This window comes from Hoplias malabaricus, chromosome 3 (assembly GCF_029633855.1).
Source record: "Hoplias malabaricus isolate fHopMal1 chromosome 3, fHopMal1.hap1, whole genome shotgun sequence".
Classification (NCBI taxonomy): domain Eukaryota; kingdom Metazoa; phylum Chordata; class Actinopteri; order Characiformes; family Erythrinidae; genus Hoplias; species Hoplias malabaricus.
Genome location: NC_089802.1, coordinates 13152910 through 13169940, shown reverse-complemented (window position 1 = coordinate 13169940; position 17031 = coordinate 13152910). Strand labels below are relative to the sequence as shown.

The following is a 17031-nucleotide window of genomic DNA, read 5'->3' as shown; positions in this document are numbered from 1 at the left end:
CATGATGTAATGTGATATGTACAGTGAACGTATTCTGCCTTATTGCACACCCGTAATGACAAGCATTCCTGTTTATTACATAGTCAATTAGGGCTTGATTAATAGCTTCACAAATTAGTTATGAACTTAAAGGTCAGTTCTGAATCACACATTCGTGAAAGTGCAGCTAAAGTAAGGGAAAACACTTTGCACATGCTGAAATGGTCTTTTTATTAAATAATTCCAAGATCAAGTTTCAGTAATAGCGAGGCTGTGATGAAGAACTATTGACATTCAGACAAACACTGGATAGTTGTCAATTCATGGTTTTATTAAATGTATGATCATGCAAAATCCAGCATCCATGTTTAAACTCCGAGTATATACGTAGCCCAATAGAATACCATTACAATGCAATAGTTTTACTCTGAATGAGGGGAGCATTCCAAGCTGAGACTTTTTGTTTCATTTAATTTTTTTCCCTTTTTCTCTTTTTTTAAATGTGGTACATCACCTATGTATAAACCCCAAACGGAGTGGTTTTCATTTCAGAGATGCAACTATAACAGATTTTTCCCATTTTAATCAAGTAAACACAGACAGTTGAAAAAAGATTTACCAAGAAAACTTAGACATGCATAATCCGTCCTTTAATTTAAGCTGCATATTAGGATTTCCCCTTGTATCAAGTAGATCCTGGCCCAGGGTTCATTACTAGCTTTGGGGGTTGGATTTTGCTTTATTTAAGTCTAAATCACCTACCAGTTTATTAGTGTGTCTGCTTCTGTTTTATGTTCTTCCCTTCAGATTCTACTGAGCGCTTGGATGGATTAAAAAAATGAGAACATAATAATAACAATGTAATGAAAGTAACTCTGACTCAGCCAGGCAAGGCAGCAGATCCCCAAAGTGGCAAAAAAAAATACAGGCCTAAAACAGCATCACAGCGTCTGACGTCACTAAGAGGGCTTTGTGATGGTGACTGACACACACTCTCTCACACACACACACACACACACACACATACATACGTGCAGAATTACAGTGCTGATATGTACCAAAGCCCTACACTCCATGAGGGGTGTGTGAACACTACATGTATTTAAACAAACTGGGATCTCCTTCCTTTAAAAAAAAAAAACTAATTCCCATATTCCACAGAGATGGTGGATACATAATGTATATAAATATTTATTTGTACTTTTTCCTGGAACACTTCACAGTACATTGCCACTTACCAACATCCTATTCAAATGAAGTATGTGAAGTGGACAGAGGTGATTTTTTTTTCCCCCTTTGTATCACCAAACCTGGACCAGGCTAATTGTGCTGTAACAAGAACCATAAGCTTAATTCACAATAACCAGTGTCTTAAACCCTGTATTTCATCACAAAACATACAGCACAGTGCAAAATCTTAGACCCCTGAGCAGTGTTTAAACAATTTTTCTGAATGTGCATTTTTGCTTGTAAACAAACCCACCCCATGTAACAATATAATAAATGTAAATATGTTCGCTTTATTTGTTGTTGTTTTCAAAAAGGTAGTTGGTAACATTAGAGTTGTTTAAAAGAATACATTTTGACTTCCTCCCCAATGTCCTCCACCATCACAGAGATTTGATCCAAAGTAGGTACTGGGTGATAACTACAGGTAATACTAGGGTCCCCCTCAAGACAATCGTGGTATACGTTTTTGCAGTTTCTTGTATTATTTGAGTTTATAATAATATTAGTGTTTTCGTTTGAGCAGAAGAACGCTTTCTGCACTGTTAAATAGCTTTTTTGAATTGTTTTTCTCCAGTGCCTAAAATGTTTGCACTGCACTGCATGCCTGACTCATGTTTTAAAAAAGGAGCAACTCATGGGTGATCTTTCGTGTGCAGTGAGGAGACTGACCCTCTCACTCTGTGTTAAGGATGGATTTCATGTGTGTACTGCACAGTATTAACAAGTGAGTGTACAAACCCATCACCAAAGTGGACCACAAGTACAAGACAGCTAGGACAGAGTGATTCAGACAAGACCACCATGAGTAAAAACAGCCACAAACTTTAACAGTTCTATTAAGAGAGCACATGTTTGTGAGTGTGTGTGTGTCTACTATAGTAACTACTGCAGGCAGCATGTGATCTCATTGGGGTAGAATTTTTCACATCCTTGGCTAGTGCTCCAACCTTTGTTTACTTCAAGCACACCAACATTTGCCTAGGAGTGGTTTTAGGCAGTGTTTTTAACAACAACTCGTGTATTTTTCTTTTGAGCTTGTGCTGTACAGCACAGTCTCAAGATTGTAGGCAGTTGGTGACCATCACTACTGTGATTTCTGATTTGAAAATGGATTTTATGGAGAGAACTGGCTGTGGTATTTAGTGGTATTTAGTTCTACTTAGAAAGAGCTTGGTCTATTCACTCTGGCTATCAAACACTTTCTGGTACACACTCAACTAGAGCTGGAGCCATCTATCTAAGATCATAGAATAGTATGGTGTGTTTAAGTTCAATAAGCAGTTTGCATACGCAAACACACACTCACACACGCGCCACACACATACACACACACACACAAACAACAGAGCCACATGAAAAAATGTTTTCCCACACCCTGGAGGTGAAACTTATTTAACTTGATCTATTTTAAATATATATATATTTTAGAACTTTACATGTATATTATGATTAACTTTAAAAAAAAAAAAAGCTTAAAAATTCAAATTGCTTAACACAAAATACTTTCTGATACAGTCTCAGTCAAAAAAAATAAAATAAAATAAAAAACGAACAAGAGTTCCACATAAACACAGAATACTAAAACCCAGAATCACTCAAACCTTCCCACAAAAAAATAAACAAAAAGCACACAGAAACACTCCTTTAAAAGCCTAAAGACTACACTTTGGTGCTTCTTGATATGAAGTACTTCTGTACTCAGCAGATTTTTTAATGACACTTTTTCTGATTAGTTGACACGTTCCCTTAATTCTCTAAGCAATTTGTATCCAAAATCTACAAAGTGTACAAGATGGAGGATTAAGATTATGCCCTTTCACCTTTCAGACTTCAGTTAAGGGCAAGAGTCTATTTTTGTGGGTTTTTTTTTCTTTAAATAGTGACCCTCCCCTCCACACCCCAGTTTTGTTTTACTTACATAAATGCTTTTCAAACGTGATTGTAGCTGTTTTTTTTGTTTTTTTGTTTTTTTTTTTGTTTTTTTTTTACAATATACAGTATATTTATGAATTCAGAGATCAGTACTTACAACACCTTCTAGACATCTTAAACGGGCAAAAAAGATGGTTCCATGGGAAAGGACTAGACAGTGCCCCCATGTGGGCGTCAGATGCATGCACCATCCCGTGGGTGGGGCCACAGCTGCGGCCGGCTCCTATTGGTCAAAGGTTAAACAGGATAGGTGGTGTTGACAGTTGGACTGGATGTTATTGAAATTCTTCAATGGCATGTATTGTAGCTTGCTGTCGTCCAGCCGGCCTCTATGTGCCCATCCGGCCACAAAGAAGAAACACTCCCATCACACAAGAATCCAGGCAACCTGGAAAATAAGGGAGGGTTAAACAAGACCTACAATAGTATGAGGCTGAACTGGGAGATCGCCCTAAGCAAGATTCCATTGAGAATTCCATACATTTTCGGATGAACAAAACAAATTTTAAAGGCACAAAAATATATTTGTATAGATATGAGGTTGCCATCTTTATTGTCTACATTGCACAGCAGGGTAAATCTTACCAGTCACTAAAATTAATCAATTTTCATAGTCAAAGGATATGTACCAAGGCAGTGTTTACCTTTGTCCTGCCGGATTCACTGTAAGGGTGCGGCTGGAGCTCCTGAGCAGTGGAAATGCACGTTGAGCCACTTTGAGTCTCGGCGATGCCACACACGAGTCTCCTCAGACTGACAGCTGCGAGGACGGCCCTGGCTGTCGATGTACTGCGTAAGACGGATGTAGGCAATGCAGGCGGCGTCCTCTCCAATCAAGTGAACGTGAGGGTTCAGAATGGTGGTGTGCACAGGCTTGTTGTTCTTACTTAACACTGGAACAAGAAATAAACATCAGTTTGGTAATTCTGAACAAAACTCATCAAATATTCTGTTGGTATTCTTGTTCATTTTACATACAGGGAAACAATCAAATGTGGCCTGTGCCAATATTATTGAACATTTTGTATTTTGGGCGTCACAAAGCGCCAGCATCCTCTGGCTGGGGTTGTGAGTTCAAGCCCCTCTGTGGGTTACTGTCTGTGAGGAGTTTGATGTGTTCTCCCTGTGTCCACATGAGTTTCCGCCGGGTGCTCCCACATGTTAGTGGGTGGATTGGCTAAACAAAAGTGTCCATAGGTGTGTGTGTGTGTGTTAGTGATGTGTGAGCGTCCCCTCCAGGGTGTGTGATTCCAGTTAGACTGCGGACCAATTGTGACCCTGAACTGAATTAATTAATGTAATGAATATGAAAATATATGACAGATTAACTACATTTTGAACCCCAAAAAATGTTTGCTTGATATATTCAATTATTTTAGATGTGCCTGTATATGACTTTATAAATAGATTGATCTACTGCACTTTTTAACAATCATTCTTACATATAATAAAACACACTTACAGTTTTCAAAGTAAAATTTGTGGAAATCCATTCCTTCCACCAGGTTTCCCAGAGCTTCAGGCTCGAATGATGTTAGGCCAGGGTCACAGATTCTCCTGAAACACACATTTATGCACTTTAAACTCCAAAAGCATAAAAATATACCTAAAACATTCCTCATATTTTCTAAATATTGTCATCAGTTATAAATGACCTGCAACATATTTAAGTTACTATGTTGGTGTCATTCTTACGTGTAAGCTTCAAAGTCTCCATTGTTCACAGCCTCAATCAGCTGCTCTGTGATCTTGATAATCTCTTGTTTACGAGCTACAGAAAATACAGAAGAGGTGGAGAATGGACAGATTGGTGGTAGGTATGAGATTTTGGAGGCGGAAGAGATTAATGAAAAAAAAGGGATTTTTATTAGGAATGAGCAATTTAGTTTCAATGCCTGAAATAAGCAAACTACAATACTACAATGTGTTCACTGCAGGTGTTGCAATGTGTGTTGACCTTCTTACATTTTCTGGACTTGACATTTATAGGAAAAACGGGAAAAAACACCTAAAATGTCAGGAGTGACAACATGCTCCTGATATTGTACAATTATTTTTCACTGTTAAAAACTGAAATGCAAAAATATATCTTGTTGGTTACTGAGGCCAAAGATAGATACACATGTACTGTATGTGGGGTCAGACATAGGCCCCATGTGTCACTGAGACCACCCATCCCCCCCCAAAAAAAACAAAAAAAAACTGTCATTAAATGTTTTCAATGTTTTTCATTTTCAACAAATCATTAAAAATGACAGACAAAATCCCAAAAGCATCTCAACTAAAATCACCATCAGAAACAGTAATTGTGGATTGATTTCATTCTGAGAAATGAAAGAAATCTGAACTTGTGCTTTTAGGGTAAACTAATAAAGGCATAAATTGTCTAAATTAAAAATAATATTTAGTTGTTTCTGTTTTTTCTCCTTAACAACTAAATGACTTAATGGCACCTAATGGTATGTAATGGCAGTTCCACTGCACAAAAACAAACAAACAAATAAATAAATAAACAAACAAACAGACCTTTTCATTTGCAAAGTAACGTGGGAGTGTCTGTATTTGTCTGTGTGTATAATCATATCACATCATATCATATCACAAACATACAACAGCATACATGCATCTCTAAATACACTGCATCAATCCTGACCTGAGTATTTGACCATAGCCTACTTAATATTGCACAGTTACCTCTTTGAATCTAAAAATGAAGAAGCACCCATGCTCTGTGTGTGGGTGTGTGTTAGAGAGAGAGTGTTAGTGAGTGAGTGAGTGAATGAGTGTGTATCCTGAAGCAGCCAAAGCACTTACACTGGCCTGCGGCACCCCTGGCTTCAGATGGAGACACGTTGTTGCTCCCCTGAGCCGTGGGGTGAGGAACAGACTGACCACATTCTAACTCTGGACACGAGGCGTGTCCCGAACTGTTCCAAGCCATGCGCTTTATTTCATGCACCAGTGCTGCAACACACAACATGCACCACATTGCCCCGCTGCTGACATTACACCATTAAACATGCAAAGCATGACCCAACAAAAAAAGATATACACAGTAAATATTTTAATATTAAATAATTGTAATATTATCTAGACTGGTTCACTCTTTATCCTATACTGCCAAAGGCAGACGCACATTACAAACAATGTTTAAGAAGTAAAAGAACAGACATACAATGTTAATGAAAACAAGAACGAAAGCAGAAGTCAAATAAAATCAAAAGTAAAAACACCAAAAAACAAGGAGCAGAAAGACTGAGGGAAAAGAGGCAGGATGTTAATGCAGAAGTTATTATAACACCTCTTGAGGGAAAATAGGCAACCAGTGAAATTGTTAGCTACTTCGAAACTAATGAAACTGCGGTTTCCTACACACTGTGGTATACTGTCATCCATAAACATAACTGATGTTATAGTTAATAGCCTTATAATATACTTTTGCCCACTTTTATAGAAATCACTATAAGTGAGTACAATAAGATTATACACCGCTTGATGCAGTCTGAAGAATGTGGGATTACTCAATTTTGTAATTACTATAATACAAATTTTTCTGGTACAGTACATGTTAGCAACAGTAGCTTTGTAGCTCCAGTGCTAAACTAAAGAAGCAGACCTGATCATCTATGATGAGATAAAGGGAAAACTGCATGATTGTGTAGACTGGCAAAATAACTAAAATAAGAAAATGACAAAAAGGAAAAGGTGACAAAAAATACTTCAGACTGAAGCATGTAAAGTGCACTGCAATTTCCTTAAAGGTTTGAGAATCACAGTATAAGTAGTGCATTTTAAGATCAGACTGATCCAAGGGCAGTGACACACAGCAAAGGCAGATGACAAAAAAGACAAGCATATTAAGATGCTGCCTTGTGGCAAAAGCACATGCTACAAAGCCATCCACACCTGTAGGTCTGACTGCAAAGGCTGCTAAGGGCTGCAAACAGTTTGAAGCAGAAAGGCTCTGATTTTTGAATAGATGTCAATTTCATAATAGAAAATCTGTGGGAAAATATATCTTAAAGATTGAAAAAATGATCCAAACGTGGGAGAGATAAGAGTTCAAATGGTGAGAAGAGCACAGGGGACGCAAGAGACACCCAAGAATTAAGGTGAGGAATATATTGTCAGAGATTAGTTAAAAATAGTGATAGTTGTGATATGGTGATAGGAATTTATATAAAATATTCAATATATATAAATGAATTTGTTTAATTAACTGGGATTATGAAAAGGGCATTTTAAATGTATACTCATTCTTGACAATGTTTTGAATTTGCCATGAAGAAAAAAGGCCACCATATACAGCAGTATATGGCTATATTTTATATAAAAATCAGTTTTCTGTCCTTCAGTCTGTAGTCTAGTACACATACCACTAAACCAACCAATCAAACTACTGTTTTGCCTAGTCAATTATCCTGTCTAAATGAACTAAGAACTATGATAATAAGAGGCTTTGTGTGTTCTGGAAAAAGTTAAGATACAGAACTGTGCATCATTTCTTACGCCAACTACATGCAATAAACAAACATTGAGCCTTGTGAGTTGTTGGCTATTAATAATAATAAAGATATGTGGTACTGGAATTTGCAGATTTGCATTCTGGTCGTTAATTAAAGATCATGACACAGAAGAGGAAAATGATAGTAACCCTACATGCAGTTTCATCTTAAGAAAGCAACTAGTTAAAGAAAAGAGTGCTGAAGCTGCAGAAGTGACCTGAAGACACTTCACACAGAGAAGATCATGGGTGGAGGAAACCTGAAGAGGTGTGAGAGTGGGGCAAGACGTTTCATTCAGAGTGGTTCTGGGGGGGGGTGGTAGAAAAAGCCAGTAGGGAGCGGAGGGTTGTGGGTAACTTACTGGCTGGAGAGGCCTGTGGCGAGGCCACTAGAGTGGGCATCTCTTCGCCGGCACTGCACTGACTCATCACCGCACTGTCACTGCTGGCCCCTTGAGCACTCTCCGCTGGTGTGGCCCCAAAACCAGCAAAAAATACACCACCAAGAGAAAAACACACACACAGCCCTCATGTTCGGCTCTAGCCTAAACACACTAACACAGGTACACTGCTACTGGCAGTGATACAGCCATTCTGTCAACATTAGAGTAGCATTACTGGAAGAGTGTGGATAAAATGGCTCAACAGGGTGAGGAAAAAATAAATAAAAAATGAAAACTTGGCCAGACATGGTCTAAATAGTCCATGGGATACCGTTATAGACACATCTATGCATTTGTGCCCAGCCCTCAAGCAGTGTTAAGTGGGGTGGGTAAATTAGCAGCATCTAGCTGGCACTGGCACCTTACAGCAGTGCCAGTAATCACTGCGTGCTGACACAGCCGTGAACTCTGTGAAATGTTTCACTAAGCCTCCTCTCCAATTTCCTGTCCTCATCACCTTACAAGAGAAGAGTAAATTAGATACTATTTATTAGGCCTCAACAATATATCATTTGGACTATAAAACAGTTTGATACTGATGTCCCACTGAAAGTCCTGTAGTTAAAGCAGACATCATTTCATTTTATGAACAGGACATTAATAACAACATATACATGTGTTTTATATATACATGTGTTTTATATATATATATAACCTAAAATATAGCACATATATAACACATTAACAGATTCCAACTGCTCTGGGAAGCTGTGACCCAAGATATACTATTTTTATTATTTTAGAATTAGAGTTTTTGCCATCAGTTTTAAAAAATGAAACAACGGAGTCTGATTATTTGACACTGGATTCTTTTTTCTTAATTATTTAACAGCAGAAGTAGTTTGAAGGGGAAAAACAACAAAGCAAATCAAAAGAAAAATAGAGCCACTGCAGCATTTACAAAAGAGAACATAGATGACTTTTACATATTCATCAAGGTATATACCCATTTATCTATAAAAGTTGTCATGTTTTTCATTTTAAGAGAAGACGATAATGTTTAACATGAAACATAGCCTACTGACACCTGTGGGTTCAGCACTTTATGGGTGGGTGGTACAGATTTAGAGAAGGTCAATTAATTCTGTATGTGAAAGGGAAGGAGTGCTCAACATTCTCTTTCATAAACACCACCACTGCTGTAATGCTTTGAATACAAACATTTTAAAATGTTCTATGTACTTGACAATCAAAAGTCTGTAAATATTAAAAAAATTCTAACAGCTTATATGAATAGTTATCAGAACCAATAGTAATTTCATAGTATTGCAACTGTGGTCCCTAAGTGTTAAAGCTCTCAAAAAGCACTGACCCGAAAAGAGCATCAAAACATGCTAATGACAGAAGCACACCACCTATCACAGCACAGCACTAGAGTTGAGGACACACCACCATTTTACAAAGTCTATCACACTAACCCAGATGTATATTCAAAGACTAAATACAAACTTCAAAGAAGGACTTGTTGTGTGTGTGTATTTGTGGATATGTGTTTATCAGTATCTCCTTGTGCAGCAAGTGTGAATGTGGTTGTTGACTTCTAAGAAAGTGCCTGTGTGTGAATGATACACCCAATTACCACCAGATATAACTTCTCATAGAGCAGCAGTGTATCACTGACTCAGCCAACAAAGCCATACAGCTGTAAGCCATATTTAACTGTACAGGGGGCAGTTGTGTATGTGCATGCATGCCTTATCCACAGCTACAGATATAGATCTACCACCAGGATACTTTAATCTCTCTCCTGTCTGCCCAGCTTTATTAAACTTGATACTAGTATTTAAGGAATGAACTTGCACAACATACTATTATAGAATTCAACTGACTTTATTAACACTTAAGTGACTCTCTGACTCAGGGAATTACAGGCCATTTCTGTTAAGAGCCAGCAGATCTGAAGCCTGTCCAATACAACCAAGTATTTGAAGTTCAAAAGAGTGTAATAGCAGGTCTTAACAAGGAGAGAGATTGTTATTATCACAGCAGCACCGAGGTCATAAGGCCACAGTGCTGGAGGCATGCAGAGAAAGAAGGGAAGTGTTGGGTACCTTTCCTACCTTTCATATCCTCTTCCTCATTGGTGTTACAGCTCTCTGTAGAGCCCTAGAGAGAGAGAGAGAGAGAGAGAGAGAGAGAGAGAGTGTAAAAGCAGTAGGCATTGAGCAGAACAAATCAGAAATGAGACAGAGAAAATAAGAAGGTTCAAGGCATTAGAGCATGAAGGAGGAAAATGGACAATTGAAATATGTATACTGCAGTCATAACAAGATATAAAATTTTAATTATTATTCTAAATAAAACTTGTTCTCAAAAGGGCCCATATCACAGAAAACATTTGTCGTTTTCTAATAAATGAGTGCTGTGGTTTGCACAAACACTACTCAAAATTAACTTATCAATTCCTTGTTTTTGTAAAACCTACTAATTTTCATACATACATACCCCAAGTCAGCTTATAACAGCTTATAATAATAAGTTTTCCTTGTTCATTCATTGATGTAATGAGCCTTTCAGGCCATACTGCTTTGAATGCAGCAGTGAGGCATTACACAATGTAGCCAATCACAACAGAGTCTGTTTACATTTATCATTCTTAAAGGCACAATAACAAAACCAACCTGTGCTATCCTAAGAGATAATGGGAGGCTAGAAAAATGTAGCACAACAATGACTGCAGGTGGTACCTTAAAGTTGGTATTCTGAGGGCCCCTTTTTTTCTAAAGAGTCTACACATTAAAGGGTCTCACCTTGGTGCCATCTGCTGGGTTGTGCACTACTGTTGTCTGTGGCTCCTGCAGGATTAAGAACAGCTATTAGCATTACATTATGTGGCATAAAACTCTGCCCCAATCTAATTACAACAACCCCTTGACACCCACATAGCAAGGTACACTGTATACAGAATAGCTCATGATGCATTCATTTCATTTTCATTTGCAAAAAAGTATAACAAACAGAGAAGCAGCAAATGTTCTAGTGCATGCTTTTTATTGCATTCCACTCTCAATATGTTTAAATAAAGGAACACCACAAACTAAGCTGACAAGCAGATGTGAGCAAAGCCATCAAGAAAGGACCTGCAGTTATGTAAATTCTATTTGTGATTGTATGTACATGACTCCCATAACCATTTCAATAATGTTAACATTAGCTGTCTAAAACCCTGCTGTGACACTTGTGCTGTATCTGAGCACATTGTCAATGTTTTGAGCCTCTGTGATGGGTTGCAGACTGTCTACAGGCGTCTAGTGGGGTGAGAGGTTAACTGTGTGCTTTAATGGCCAGTGTTGGAGGTCCCGGGATGCTCTTTGCTCGGCTGTCTGAGCAGCGTGTACACATGGTCCATTTCTAGTGTCAATTCACTTTCCTCTGCCTGGCCCTCCAGGGCACAGCGCTATCATTCCTGGCACTGAGTGCAAGAAATGACCCTTTTCAAGCAGAGAAACTGCATCTTCGCTGAAATTTCCTTTATGTATTTTTGCTCCTTCCAGCCCCACATTAACCATTTAAGCTGAGATGGACTTTGTGACAGTTGAATACTTTTTGTCATATTATATACTGCACATTCAAATAAAGGGAACTTCCACATTTTCTGCATACACAATCTGCTAAGATGTAAATGTCAATATAAGCCTTTTGGTTTGATGTAAAAGCCTGTTTTATTTGTTTTAGTGTAAAACAATATCTCAATGCATTAAGCAATGTAGATTTTGTGTTCATACAGCTCTGGCTCTGTCAGTTTCTCTACATACATATTATTATGCAGAAATTATGAAAATCCTCTTGGAAATAGCTTTTAACCATGCAACAACAGCTCCTGTATGCGCAAACTGTAAGACAATACATATTTTTGGAGGATGACAGTGGGATAAATACATATGTTCAAACTAGGGGCTAAAAGAGGACATAAACATGACATAAGCAGAACATAAAAAATAACATGAAGCCAGACATTAACTAATAATAACAAAGCAGCGACAGCTGACAGAACAACTGGGACTAAAACAAAATGGACAATGAAAACTGGTGGCATTTACGGTGTAGCACATTACACATAGATGGATTAGGGTGGGGGTTTGTTGAATGTCGATTAAAGTACCATTGGTGTAGAGGAGGCTGTGTTGCTCTCCTTCAGGGCACTCACTACAGCACTCACTACACTGTTTTTAGTGTTGTTTGTCTGGGGCTGCAGCAAAGAGGAGAAATATAACATTTTTTTCACTAGGGACATGATTGCTGTTCAGATTTTAAAAAATATTACTAACAATCCAACAAACTGAAATATTTCAAATATTTGGAACTGATTATTAGCACAATCATGCTAAAATAAAATTGTACGTACTTAACAAATATATACAGTATAAATATTCACCAAACTTTTTTATTTTATACAGAACAAAGGCCATTTTCCTGTCACTTGTTCATGCATTTAACTAGAATAAATTACAAATTTTATAAGCAAATATTTTGATTGAAACTTAACAATTAAGTATTCCTCATACTGGCAAGTCTACATCATTTCATATTCATTAGCTTCATGAGTAAGAGGCAGCAATTACAAAATCTTTCAGTTTATCATTTGTAGTAATATTTTTTCTCACAATTAAAAAAGGTAGATACAGGATTAATCATGGGGCTACTGATTCAATGGTACCACTTTAGAATACGACTACACTGGTAAGGTTTATAAATGTTTTACACTCTGTTTATTAACAGATATTAACCAAATTGTAAACTCCTTAAATATCATTAATAACACATAGAAAGGGTAACAGTGACCTGTTATTTGCCACAAAGTGAACCCATATCCATCTCCACTGTTAAACCTCAAGTCTTGCCAAATACTGACCTTACTTTGTCTTTTCCATCATTAACCCTGTCAGCTTTGGCCCCAATTTGTTAATACATATAACTATTTAACCACCAGGTTCAATCAATTAACCTCAGAATATAATGTCTTTTTAGACATGATCATAATGTGATATACCTTAACATATAAAAGGACTAAATTCACATTCTCAGGTTGTATCTTTTTCTTTACAGTGACATCTTCAGACACTTTCAGCATTAGACCAAACAAAATATTACTGTCACACTTCCTATCATTAATCATTTTTAAGGTGTTTACAACCTAATTAATATCAATTTAATAAAGATAACAGGATAAGATAAAGATTTGAACCCATTTATAAACCTTGACAAATGTAGACCTATTTTAAAGTGGTTCCGCTTCTAGAATTGGTACAAAAAGTTCTAAGAAAAAAATACTGACAAGTGTTGTTATAACAGTGAAACACATACAGTGCTCTGCAAAAGCCTCCCTGTTATTTTGAGAGTGATTCAATAAATGAAGGGTGGTTTCTTACTTTTGCAAAGTACCGTATGTACAATCGGTTAGAACAGGCAAAGAAGTGAATAATAAGGTACAAAGATTTAAAAAAAAATTTACAGATCCATTCCCCATTCTTACCTTAACTCCATCTGCCTTTTTGTTGAGTAAACTTTTGCATGCTGTGAAAAGTGAAGAGAGTCTGAATTACTAAATATTCTCAATAAGCCCAGAAATCGTGCTCATCAACCTTAAATTTAGAAAAAGGCAAACCCAAAGTCGATTTTTCCTTGATACCTGGAGATTACAGTATGCTAAAACATTTCTGTGCAGATGTACAAATATTATGTTAAAATTCTAAGCTGTCTTATCTGTTTCATTTGCACTGAATACACTGCATAAAATTAGGAGTCTTTTACCATGGTAACCAGTAGCTGTGATATTCCTGAACTTCACTTTTAACTGAATAAATTCAGATTTTCATGAATCATCCATTTCAACCTAATCCTACAACAGACAAAGGGAGAATGAAAATGTTCTCTATTTGAGACTACAAGGCATAATGAAGGAAAATCACAGCTAATGTATACAATTGATTTCCTTTAAATGCACCCGTAATTTCCCGGTGGTCTGATTTAGAGGTCTTGAAGCAGTGTAGGTGAGTGAGCCTTGATACACTGCAGATTACCTTCTCTGCTAATGACATGGCTTGTGTGGGGCCTTCGAAAATCTATACAGCACTGACCCTTTCAAAAACACACTCACAAAAACCAACGTCAAACGCGTCACGCTCAGCAGCCCCATTGAGTTCCTTACCTTCCATTAACAAGTGGAAAGGAAGGATGATGGGGAGAAAGGCAAGATTGAGAGAGAAAAACAACAATCAACAGACTTGCAGAGAGAAAGGTGGGTGGAGCTGGAAAGTGAAAGGCATCATTTGTTTTGCAAGCCCACTGGTGTTACATGCTGCACTCAAAACGAGATGATAGGTGGTGGGTGCATTTTACCATACAATTTACCATACAGTCAGACATGCAGTGCCAACATGGTAAAACTACAAGTCCCATAATAAATCCACAATCAGGGACTCTCATAAATACATGGCCACCAACTTATAAATTAAGCAACCCTCCACTAGGTTTAAAAAGACATCCAGAAAAGCAAGTCATGTCTGAAGAACACTGCATTGCTCCCTTCTTTCTCCATTCAAACAAGTCAGTGGAGATTGAATGAATAGCAGAACACCATTTAAATCAGTCCAAAGCTGTGCTGCTTTTGCATATCCAAATTTTAAAATAACATAATGAAGGAATGCCGTCTTCAGACAAGGTCCAGAATATGTTCACAACTACCTTCCTTGTGCCAAAATATATCTTAAAAATTTTTAAAAAGTTACAAATAAAAGCATTATGTTGGATTTATTGTCCACTGTGACATTTTCCTTCAGCTTCAAAAATTAGCTTGATTTCCTATTATTCAAAAACGACACAAGGAGGGCATTTCAAATAAGGACAACAATCTTGAGCAAAAGCTTTTTTAATATAGGGAAATTATAGGAAAATCTGCAAGCAAAGAGAAGGAAAAAAAATCTTTTCATATTCAAAATCGGGCAAAACCATAGCCATGCTTAAAAATCCTATTAGACAGAAAGCCTTATCTTAAACTCTGTAAACAAACAGTCTAACTCAGTTATTAAAGTGAAAAGCTTAAGAAGAGGGAGACAGATGACAAAGCTTGAAGCTATGTCCATATGGGTCAAACATCTAAACAAACAACCTATTGTCTGCATGTGAGATGAATATATAAGAGCACTTACTGGTTATGGCTGAGACTTGGAGGACAGAGTTCTGACAGGATAGCTCCAAAGTAATTAATGTCAATCACCACTACCGTAAGAGAGCAACTAATTATCAAAGAAACTCCCACACCATGAAGGCCATACAATAGGCTAGTCTTTACTGTGGGAGAAAGAGGGATTGAAACTACTCAACAAAGGCTGTGTAGTGGTGTAGTGACTAGATTCAACATCATCAATGTGGCAGGAACAAAAAAGATTAAAATGCTGAAAACAGTCAAGCAAACTCTCCTGTAGTTATCAGATCTTCCCAAAATATCATCACCCGAGTTTTTCAGGTGGGTGGCACCATGTGCTCCAGTGTTTCTGCTCACTCAGTGGAATATACAGCTTCGTCTGTCTGGCCTCCAGTGGGCTTTGCTCCACGCCGACCCTCGGCGGGTTCTGGAGCTCAGTGCCACTTTACACAGGGTCTGACGCTTGGCAGCAAGCCAACCCCGCTCCTGCCCGTCCATGTGGCACACCCCCGCACTCTCAAACAGGGGGAAGGGAGGTACAGGTTTAGGGGGAATGAAGAGGAGATGAATCTAAAGCTTGAGGTGTGTAGCTCTGCTTTGGCAAGGGAGGAAAGACCACAGTCTATAAGCTTTCTGCCTGAAACCCACTAAAAACCCAGTCAGCCGGGCTTATTAGATTCAAAGGGATTCTGCACAATGGGAACTTGAATAGTCAATTATTCTCTAGTGGGTTTGTGTGTGTGTGTGTGTGTGTGTGTGTGTGTTTATGCGCACACACACACACACACACACACACACACACACTTATTGGTTCCCTTGCATATAGTTAATGTTTACATGATTGTTGTTTATATATTAAAATAAGAGTCTACTCACTACAACTTAACAGTTGTAAAATATTGACACATTATCCAAAGGTGTTTCATTAATAAAGATAAAACTCCAGGAAATCAATACCAATCAATATAATCCTACTGAGCTCTGAGGTAAAAAAGAGAAAGGGGCCATGGTCCCTCATCTCTGGCTAAAGCAGATGCCACCTAAAAGCCATTTTCCACAATAAAAGCAGAAAAAAGAGAAATGTTCGATATATATATATAACCTCAAGAAAAATAAAATAGAGAGAGAGGGATAACTCCAACCAAAGCAGTAGCTGAGACATTCACTGCTCTTCCTGCCATGCAGACAGATAATGCATGCTGGCTGCTGGTGGGGTGTCTGGCAACAGTGATCGTTAAAATGAATGCAGTGCAGTGATATTGATCAGGCTCTTTTGCCTGGAGCCTTGGCGTTCAAACTCAAGTCAGAGAGAGAGAGGGGAAAAAAAGAAACCATTGAAAGAGGATTGGGATGTCCTTCTGTTCATAAAGAAAGAAAAGCCAACGCATGCCTTTAAGACAAAAAATTTAGGGTGAGGAAGACTGAATGAATGCTGTGTGTTTAGACTGAAGACATTTTACGGTTTACATACTGTTTTTGTCTTTATGTTTTAAACTATGGCTTAGTGAATTAAAAGCTAGAGCAGAAGATCATCAGATCAGAAATTATAAATATACAGTTGGGAAATTTACAAGTGTGACTGACATTCAGCAGGTCATCTTCCACGGAAACAGATAGCCTAGGGGGATAGCTGGTTTTATATATATATAGGCCTTATATACTTTGCCTCTAGTTTATTTTTTTATCTTTGCTATTGTTTATCTGGACCTACTTTTAATTAATTAATTAATTAGTTAAATAATAATAATAAAAATTTATATTATATAATAATAAAATTTATAAATTTTATTTTATATAAA

The 17031-nt window shown here is 37.5% G+C and overlaps 1 protein-coding gene across 16 annotated transcripts in view; it reads right to left on the bottom strand.

The window, feature by feature from the left end:
* Positions 1-194: 194 nt before the first annotated feature.
* Positions 195-17031, bottom strand: part of camk2g1 (calcium/calmodulin-dependent protein kinase (CaM kinase) II gamma 1) — a 68291-nt gene continuing 51454 nt past the window's right edge. For 2 of the 16 annotated variants that reach the window (XM_066663235.1, XM_066663237.1), the window contains 10 exons: positions 13562-13602; positions 12191-12277; positions 10839-10883; positions 10140-10194; positions 8008-8112; positions 5956-6105; positions 4837-4912; positions 4604-4698; positions 3786-4034; positions 195-3529 (listed from right to left, as the gene is read on the bottom strand). In XM_066663235.1, the coding sequence (XP_066519332.1) occupies positions 3802-4034; positions 4604-4698; positions 4837-4912; positions 5956-6105; positions 8008-8112; positions 10140-10194; positions 10839-10883; positions 12191-12277; positions 13562-13602 (887 nt within the window). In that variant the 3' untranslated portion in view covers positions 195-3529; positions 3786-3801. The remainder of the gene's footprint in view (positions 3530-3785; positions 4035-4603; positions 4699-4836; positions 4913-5955; positions 6106-8007; positions 8113-10139; positions 10195-10838; positions 10884-12190; positions 12278-13561; positions 13603-17031) is intronic. The other 14 variants (XM_066663239.1, XM_066663242.1, XM_066663243.1 and 11 more) reach the window with 10 other exon arrangements.